The sequence below is a fragment of the Mus caroli genome, chromosome 7, assembly GCF_900094665.2.
Source record: "Mus caroli chromosome 7, CAROLI_EIJ_v1.1, whole genome shotgun sequence".
NCBI classification, from domain to species: Eukaryota; Metazoa; Chordata; class Mammalia; order Rodentia; family Muridae; genus Mus; species Mus caroli.
In genome coordinates this window covers 29274000-29283991 of record NC_034576.1, presented here as the reverse complement: position 1 = coordinate 29283991, position 9992 = coordinate 29274000, and the positions used below count along the sequence as shown (strand labels likewise).

Here is a 9992-nt window from a genome sequence, read left to right as displayed (position 1 = left end):
CTCCTCCTCCTCCTCCTCCTCCTCCTCCTCTTCTTCTTCTTCTTCTTCTTCTTCTTCTTCTTCTTCTTCTTCTTCTTCTTCTTCTTCTTCTTCTTTTTTTCCATTCATCTTGAATTTGCAGTCTGCATGCTTCAGTCTCCTGAAGACCGGATGAGGCCTGGCACAAACACAAGAAAATGTTAGAGCAGTGGTTCTTAACCCCCCTAAAGCTGCGACCCATTAATACAGTGCCTCATGTTGTGGTGACCCACAAACTATATAATTATTTTCGGTGCTACTTTATAACTGTAATTTTGCTACTGTTAGGAATCCTAATGTAAAGATCTGTGTTTTCTGATGGTCTTAGGTGGTCCCTGTGAAAAGGTCATTTGACCCCCAAGGGGGAGTCTTGACCAACAAACAGGTTGAGAACCACTGTGATAGAAGAAAGCATAATTATCTTTCCGGTCTTAGAGGTCTTGGCTTCATATCCAGTTTGCAAAACAAAACCTAAGGACAATACGAACGACTAGACCAATATACACAACGGCTAGAAGGGACAGTGGGAGAAAGCAGAGGCAGCAGGAGCTCCAAGGAGCCTGAGCAACCTTTCCCTAGGTAGATGTGGGACTGCACCTTTAGAGAATGTTTTTTACTGAGTGCCCTGATCATGCCTACACCCTCGCTGGGGTGAGAATATGCTTATCTCACATATTAAGCATGTGATAATGTGATGATGGCGTTCTCAGCCCTGGTAGGGCAACGACACAACCCCCAGCCCAGTGAGCTAGGTTTGGGGCGGGGATTTGGGGGCAGAGGGCAGCGGAATCTCCTAGCCCTTCCAGCTGGTCCAAGATCACACCCAGAGGCCGCCACCCATCACAGCCCCGAGCACGCTTGCGCACTCCGCTGCGTTGGACCAGTCTCTCCCACCATGGACTACATTTCCCACAGGCCTCCGCGCAGCATCCTTCCGGCTGCTTAGCGCCGGTCTGCTCTGAGAGGTGAGTTGGTCCCTTGCACTGAGGAAATTGTCGCGGGGGCGGCGTAGGTTTGTCTTTCAGTTGGCTTGAGAGACTTGGAGTCGGTGACGCTGAGTGGACACCGCGTGCCCCGTTGCATCCTCCGTCTTCCCGCTGCAGGGCCCAGAGGCCCAGCATGGCTCTGAGTTCTGTGTGTGAACCTCAGAGTGAGGGCCCTCTGTACAAAAAGATAGCGCAGCTGCCACGGCAGGGCTGCTTTGTACGCGCTCCCTCCCCGCCAGGCAGCCTGGGTGGCCGTCGCCTGTCTGACCTGCCCCTCCGGTGGCAGCCAGTGTCCTCTCCATCCGTGGCGCTCCATTTCCAGTAGGTTATGTGTGTGGAAGGGCTGGTCGCGAGGGGTGTGTCCCCAGGCCACCAAACCCGCACCTTCCCGGTTTGACCTTTTCCCCAGACTTGTTCATTTTAGGGAAGGTGAGGGAATAAAAGCAGGAAACGATTGTTGTTGCATACATAGAGACCCAACATTACTGTGGGGAAAAAAAAAAATAGCCTAACTTTCTTCTTTCTCGTTGTCCTATGAAGTGTACTCCTTGTTTTTCCAGGCATGGGGACATTTACTCCTCATTACTGTGAAAGTGAAAATGAAGTTAGCTTGGAAAGAAGCCGCGGTTTGGTATTATCTAGGTTAGTGTAGAGGTGACAGATTCATGCAGACTGATGGAGACCATCACTCAGAGATGATGTCTCTGATTAAATGCGGGTCCAGGCCCTCTTTGTGTGGTTACATTTTGCATTTTTTCTTTTTTATATATATGTGTGTGTGTGTGTGTGTGTATTTGTGTGTGTATTTGTGTGTATACACATACCAGCAGAAGCCAGGAGAAGGTGTCTGATTCCCAGGAACTGGAGTTATAGACGGTTGTGAAACACCATGTGAGTACGGGGAATCACACTTGCATCCTCTGCTAGAGCAGCTACTGCTCCTGGCGGCAGAGCTATTTCCAGCCTCACAGGTTTTTAATTTTTAACATGTTCGTTTTTTACGAATGTGAGTGTTTCTGTCTGCTTTTCTTTCTGTGCACCACTGAGTGTGACTGCGCCTGAGGAGCCCTGAAGAGGGCATCAAATTCTCTGGAACTGGAGTTACAGCAGCCACTTAGGTGCTGAGAGTGTAACCCTCTGATCCATCTCTGCATTCCAGGCTGCAGCTTTCTTATCCACGAAACCTGCTTTGCTAGTTCGTTTTTAATTACTGTGGAAGATTCCTTTGCTAAACCATGCTTCTTACCAGAATAGCACGTTTTGTTCTTGTTTTAAACAATTTGTACCTATACTGACCCGGAATTCACTGTAACCCATGTGATCTCAAATTTGTGGGTGATCCTCCTGCCTCAGCCTCCAGGCTGCAATGTGTGCCACTGTGCCCAGCCAGAATAACACTTAATCTTCAATTAATCTCTGTCTCTTTTAATCCCATTTTAGCAACAGCAGCCAGGTCTAAACCCCTAAATTACCAAGCTCTTCAAAGCCTTTTGTCCGGGGGCGGGGGTTGGGGGTAGGGGTGCTGGCAGGGTACCTCACTGGTGGAGAGCTAGTCTAGCTTAGAGCAAGTGTGGGCTAGGCATGGGGAGCTTACAAAAGGGCCTTTTCACCTGTATCTCACCCATCACATTCTAGTTGCTCCTGTGCCCTTCCCATCCTCAGCGCATCAATCAAGATTTGGTAGGTAGCAGGACATGCATGGACTTTTGCTCGAGTCCTGCTACAAAAAATCTCAAGCTTTAACACTCAACGTGACCTCTTAACCTGGTGCTTTGGCCTTCTGCCTCTGTGAGGTTGGATTCTTCACGATTCTTCCTTTCCAGGAGTTAACTTGCACCAGGATCGAAAGGTGTTCAGTTTCTCTTGAGAGCTGCGTTTTTCCGATTGTGTCTACAAGTAAACCGTAAAGAGAAGCTAGCCAGCCTTAGCACTGGCACTGCAGTATCTAGTTGGAACGGCCATGAAGTCAGCACAGCTGTTCAGCAAAGATGCAGCAAAGCTGAGCCACAAGCTTCAGATTAGCTGGGCAGTGGTGGCGCACGCCTTTAGTCTCAGCACTTGGAGGGCAGAGGCAGGTGGATCTCTGAGTTCAAGGCCAGCCTGGTCTAAAGAGTGAGTTCCAGGACAGCCAGGACTGCACAGAGAAACCCTGTCTCAAAAAAACAAAAAACAAACAAACCAACAAAAAAGGTAAACAAGATTCAGGGGCCTAGAGGAGTTGGCAGTAGATCAGATTACAAGCTTCTCCCTGCCATACACTCAGGCAATTAGGTAGCACAGAAGATCGGGGGGCTGCATATGGTCTGCAGTTGTCTCTGCCTTATACAGGGGCTTACACTGATGGACATAGAACAGTGTGGAAAATGATAAAACTTGAGGTATCAGAAACCCCCCCCCTTAGAAAACTTAGCTTGTGTAGGGCTACTGTGGTATCATAAGACCAAGGAACAAAAGTATACCAAGCTTACACATGTAAATACAATCTACAAAGATATAAAATATAAGCATTGTATTGTGGCAGACATTGAATAACAGCTGTAGCAGCTTTGGCCTGAGGATTTTTCTTGGGCCCCAGAGTTGACACTCTGACCATTAAGAGTTAATAATACACTGCCCTGGACATGGCACTCTGCCTATGCTGGCTTGAAGATTTTCTTTCTGTCTAGTACCCTGGAAACTTCAAGAGCTGCAAGCCTGAGAACGGTCTGTCATTTACCACATATGTTTGCTTTGGCAAAAATTAGAAATTGGGTTAGGGGTTGATGAGGGAAAGTGATGGTGAAAGATTACTCTGTCGTATTAATGATGACCAAACACATGGCCCCAGACATGGAGGGGGAGGCTAAACACACATCCAGGAAAACAGAATGATATGATTTCCATCTCTTGGAACAACGTGAATCTGCCCCTGCCTACTGAGGTCTCTATAAACAAAGAAGGGCCCTGACAGTCCGTTAAAGCTGCAAGATTCTCCAGACTACTGCTCCTGACTCAGCTCTTCCTCACCTACGCCCATCTGCTCTCTGGAACCTGTCAACTGGCAGGGCAGTCCCCAACCCAACCCCCCCTCCCCAGCATCTGTCACCACCCCAACATTTGTGATAAGGATAGGACTTCACCCAAGGGCTTCATGAGCCCCCTTGTAAGAGAGAGACCAGGAATTCGAGTTGGGTAAACAGAACAGAACTATAGGAAGGTCATGGGCCATAATGAGTCTAAAGAAAGAAGACTCTATAGCTATAATACAACGGACCCTGGAGAAAGAAAGGGGTCAGGGCTAGCACCTCTCAGCTAACAATGTGTTTGCAGTTTGTGCAGCAATGTAGCCCTTGTTTCCCAGACCAAGGGACTTTGGATTTGAATAATTGGGCTAGAGTGTAGAGAGATATCCAAGTCTAGCATCAAGAATACAGACCTGAAACACTGCCTGTTGAGAGTTTGTCTTCCTGGGACTGGTGAGGAAATAGACTTGGAAGAAGAGGCCTAAAAATAGCACAAATCCAGTTTGGCCTCCTTTAACCTCCAAGACCACATCCCAACTTACCAAGCCTAAAAAGGGAAGACTATTGGTGCCTCTTCAGTGGGATGCAAAGGAGCTCTTGAGCAAGCCCATCAATTGTGAGAGCAGCTTGGATATTTTCCAGTCTTAAATCATGAATGGAATGAGGAGCCCTCATGGGAGCCCCTGCCTTATAAACTCCTCAAGAAACTTAAAACAGGCCACTGCAGGTGATGGCCCTACCTCTCTGACATGTTAAGGTGAGATTCTGATCCATGCTCTCCCAGAACATTGACTAAAGAAGCGAGACAAACCCTACAGTTAATACAATGGAGATAGCTAACCAACAGCTAGAGAGACTCATTTATACGCAGCCTCGGAGTCTGGTAATAGTATCACGTTTCTACTGGATGTCACTAGCAGAGTGGGCCACTTGAATGGGTCCCTATCCCAGTTACAGCTAAGAAAGGTATAGCCTCATGGCTTTCTTAGATTGCTTCTCTGGTTTTTTTTTTTTTTTTTTTTTTNCTCTGTAGACCAGGCTGGCCTCGAACTCAGAAATCCGCCTGCCTCTGCCTCCCAAGTGCTGGGATTAAAGGCGTGCGCCACCACGCCCGGCTGCTTCTCTGGTTTTTAAGAACTTAGAGCAAAGAGATTTTTGGGTGGGATGTTTCTAGTATTGTAATACTCCACAATGTAGAACAATTAAGCCATCTTCTTACACATGGGACTCATGGCATATAAGTTTGATTAATTTTACATGACAAATATTATATCACCTCTCCTCTCACTGCTTTTTACAACTCCTAAAATGGTGGCGCACGCCTTTAATCCCAGCACTTAGGAGGCAGAGGCAGGAGATTTCTGAGTTCGAGGCCAACCTGGTCTACAAAGTGAGTTCCAGGACAGCCAGGGCTACACGAGAAACCCTGTCTCAAAAAAATAAAAAAACAAAACAAAACAAAACCCTGTCTCGAAAAAACAAAACAAACAACAAAACAACAAACAAACAAAAAAACCCCAACAACTCTTAAAATTACATCCCATAACTTTTCCTCCAAGAGTATCAGAGGAGCCCTTGCCTCAGCCGGCTGCTTTGGTTTTTACAGACGGGTCCTCTAATGGAACAGCTATAAAAACAGTAAATCAAAAGGGTCATTCATGGGTGACTCAGGAAGCCTCAGTTTAGGGTGGTGGTAGGCGCTGTAACTGGGTCTTCTCTCATCTGGTGAGTGAAGACTCGAACTTATGTTCTAACCAGCAGTATCTCGCCAGACTGCTCCCACAAATCGAAATAGCTACTTTGCCCTCTGAGCAAACCGCACTTTTATAAACATAAAGATTTAATTTGCAGAGGAAACCACAGGCTGCTTCCCTCCCAGAGAGCTACCTGCCTCTTCCTCCTGAGTGATGCCTCACCCAGCATCGCATGGGTTGTGATTGAGTCCAGCTGCCCTGGGCTCACAGCAGGAAAGATACAGAGGGGTTTGCTTGGTAGCAGTGGTAGCAGGGTCTTTCACATTAGGACCCTTTTCCTCTTTCTAGTGCTGGGGTTTGAACTCAGGCCTTTTATGTGTTGAGGCCAGCCCTCTCCCTCTGAGCCTTGTCTCCAAGAGTCTTCTGCTCTGGAGGCTCATGAGGAGAGAGGTAAGGTGATAGGGTTCCTAGGGAGAGGTCTGTGGTAACAAGAGAGGAGCACTCTGAAGGCAGAGGCAGGCGGATTTCTGAGTTTGAGGCCAGCCTGGTCTACAAAGTGAGTTCCAGGACAGCCAGTGCTATACAGAGAAACCCTGTCTCGAAAAACCAAAAAAAAAAAAAAAAAAAAAAAAAAAAAAAAAAAAAAAAAAAAAAAGAGAGAGAGAGAGAAATGATTTGGAAGAAGGAATGACAGAAAAAAACACCCTTCTCTTACTATATAAATTAGTTTGAGAACGTCTAGGCACATCTGGATTCATGATTCTCTCTATTCCAGCTTTGCTTGTCGAACCCCAGTTTATCACAAAGAAATACTGAAAAGAGCTGACCGGTTCCTGCAGTTCTAACACTATGGCCCTGGCTCAGGTAGGTTAAAGATTTTCTCCATTCCCCAAGACTGGTCTTGATGTATGACCTCCTAGACAGGAGATCTAGACTGTCTCCTGAGTGCTGGAACCGCAAGTGTGCACGATACACGGATCACATGATACCTATTTCCTCTGAAGCACTCGGTTTCTAGACAGTTGAACACATAAGGTCACTCCTTTCCCTGAACCTGCTCCTCTAGTGAGCTCTGTGCAGCACCCTCCCCAGTGCTGAGACAGAGCCTAGGGCTGGGCATGCTGCCTCCAAGGCTGAGGCTCTCCCACCTCCTGCACGTTGTTCCTTTTAGAGCCATGGAGAGCGAGCCCAGGTAAAACCCATGAGAAACCCTCTGATGTGCTCTGCAGAACATTCCTCTCTTGCTGTTTCCATGTGGGGCATCTTTTTGGTTTAATAATTACAGATTTTTTTTCAGAGAATATTATTTCTCTCTCTCTCTCTCTGTGTGTGTGTGTGTGTGTGTGTGTTTGTGTGTGTGTGTGTGTGTACTGTGGTACACAAGTAGAAGTCAGAGGACATTGGTTTTCTGTTTTGAACTTAATAAAACTGAATACCATGTTTCTGTAGAAATTGTAATGGAAGCACACTGTGTATATAGCATATAACTGCTGTGCAGTTGGGTTCATTTGTGTGTCACATCATATTCATTTCCAGAATGAATGAAAAATCTAATCTTGGGCAGCAAGATAGCTTAGAAGGCAGCAACGAGGACCTGACATGGCAGAAGGAACCGTTGTGGGTTGTCCTCTGACCTGCATACCTGTGCTATGATATGCATGTGTGTGCACACACATATGAAGTACATGTTTATTTTAAAGGTTTGATTCATGTGCGTGTGCAGGGCCGTATGGGAGCCCATCACCCATCACTCTGCTGCTGGGACACGGAGTCTCCTGCTGTCTCTGTCCCTGTTGTCCTGTTCAGCCCCATGCTGCTTATGTACTGTAGGCTTCCCCCTTCACAGTGGGGCTGTGTGGTCCTCTCCACTCTCTCCTTAAATAAAAATGGAATTTTTTCATGCAGGACCACAGGTTTGTTTGCTTGTTTGTTTGTTTTTCAGGGTTTAGTGACGTTTGGGGATGTAGCTGTGGATTTCTCTCAGGAGGAGTGGGAATTCCTGGACCCTGCTCAGAAGAACCTGTACAGGGATGTGATGTGGGAGACCTATAGCAACTTTATCTCGCTGGGTGAGTTACCTATCCTGGGGACTGCTTTCTCCCCTGTGCTAAGAGGCTCCATTTTTATTTTCTGTTCAGTAGAGTAGAAACAGGTGTTTCCATTTAACATCTAGTCATTTTGGCTTGGGGATCCCTTCTCACTTTCTTCAGACTCTGGCTTCCTGTGTGTTGTTCCCCTGTTATCTGGGTTTCACATGGCAGAAGTATTTTATACGAACCCAGAGTCAATGTACACACTTCCTCTTCTTTCTGATTTCAAAGGCAATGATTGTGGGCGGATGCAAACTTAAAACTCAAAGAGGCAAGTTTTGGTTCAGTGACAGGTCTGGTGACACACCTCTGGCGTTCTTCCCACTTTACATCCAAAAGTTAAAATCTGGCCTGGCGCTGTAGCTCAGCGTTAAGAGTACTTGTCTAGCATGAGTGTGTGTGTGTGTGTGTGTCTGTGTGTGTCCCTGGGTTCAATCCCCACTGCTGCAAAAATAGTTAAAAGTCCAAGTGGACTGAAGAGATGGCTCAGTGGCTAAGAGCACTGGCTGTTCTTCCAGAGGTCCTGAGTTCAGTTCCCAGCAACCACATGGGTTCATGACCACCTGTAATGAAATCTGATTCCCTCTTCTGGAATGTGTGACAGTAGATCATTCATAAACATAAAATAAATTTTTAAAAAGTCTAAGCATTTTTTATATTCCAGTAGACAGACCTACTAGGAAGGGTGTGTCACTGTTAGCATCGTACCCTCTCAGTGAGCGCACATAACTAAAGCCTATGTGTTCTTTGTACATAGTGATTAGCCGCTGTCCTGAGTCTTCTATGGCTACTACATTGTCACAGCTGCTCTGAGAGAGGTGATGTATCATCCTCAACATGGATGAGAACACTCCAGCACAGAGGTGGGGCTGAGGAGATGGCTTCCTGGGTAAAGCATTTGTGCAGATGTGAGGGCCTGAGTTCAAGTCCCCAGATGCATGGAACATGGAGTAGGAGGCGCATCTATAATCCCAGCACTGCTACAGTGAGGTAGGAGGGAGAAACAGGAGGGTCCAGGGAGGCACCCAGGCCAGTTAGCCTGATAAACTCAGCAATGACCATCAAAAGAGACCCATTTCTATCAGTGGAAAACCCACTAAGTCAGTCAACAGGTCGAGGGAAGGAGTGAGGATTAAAGAAAACAGAGACAATTGGACAACACTATAACATGACCCCAGCAAGTACTGAAGTGGGTTTATTTTTTCCTAGTCTGCTTTTATACCATTTTAGGAACATGCAAAGAATTGGGTCCATTCTAAGGCATAAACAAAGTAGTAAAGAAGCAATCAAGGCATAAGCCAAGGTCCCATGGCACTCGGGGACGTATCAAGGTGATCAAGATCTTGAGCCTCCTTCCTTGTCCTAACCCAATGTCAGATTATTGCCAATATCCTTGATGCGGCACCAAGGGTTCTCCACATCTCCCCCTTTTTATTTCATAAACAAGACCGTGTGTCTGTCTTAGGCTGTTCTGATGAGAATGCCTTACTTACCCGTCATTGAAAATGCATCATGCAAGGCAATGCATTTACGCCTTAGGTTGGCAAGGTGCTGTGCAGAATCTTACCCATCTTTGACTGCAAACCTGTTAAACTAGCGGCTCTGTCTGGGGATCCATTTTAAGTTTCGAGCCATGTATTTTGGCCACCAACATGTTGATGTTGTTTAAGGCAAGTTTTATCAAAATGGGCAGGAATAAAAGTATTCCCAGGACAAGAAGGGCCAACATGGTCAAACTCTATAAGCCATTCTTGAAGCTTGACCAAGGTGGAATACTGACCTTAAGTCACGAATAATTTTATCAGCCATATCTGCAGCATCAAAGCTCAGCAGAGCAGCATTCTTTAAATTCATAATCTCGGTATGAAAGGTTAAACATCCAGAATTATGCCAAATACCCTGCAAATACCCTACCAATTATAGTGACTGTCATTGTAAATTCTAGAAGTGACACAAATCCACTGATATTTACTGTGACACTTGAGATGGCTTCTTACTCTTACACTCTGAACCTCCTCTCCAATAATTTGAACAGTATCATAAAGAACATCCATCCGGGCTGGTGAGATGGCTCAGTGGGTAAGAGCACCCGACTGCTTTTCTGAAGGTCCAGAGTTCAAATCCCAGCAACCACATGGTGGCTCACAACCATCTGTAATGAGATCTGATGCCCTCTTCTGGTATGTCTGAAGACAGCTACAG

General features: G+C 46.3%; 1 protein-coding gene across 2 annotated transcripts in view; it reads left to right on the top strand.

Moving 5' to 3' along the window:
• The window catches only part of LOC110297307 (zinc finger protein 14), a 30968-nt gene that overhangs the window by 16467 nt on the left and 4509 nt on the right, over positions 1-9992 (top strand). Inside the window, exons 1-3 of one of the 2 annotated variants that reach the window (XM_029479722.1) lie at positions 864-983; positions 6476-6564; positions 7643-7769. The exons of the other annotated variant lie outside the window; for it this stretch is intronic. Of the exons in view, the coding sequence (XP_029335582.1) occupies positions 6550-6564; positions 7643-7769 (142 nt within the window). The 5' untranslated portion in view covers positions 864-983; positions 6476-6549. Of the gene's footprint in view, positions 1-863; positions 984-6475; positions 6565-7642; positions 7770-9992 lie in introns of those variants that run through there. 2 annotated transcript variants of the gene reach the window in all.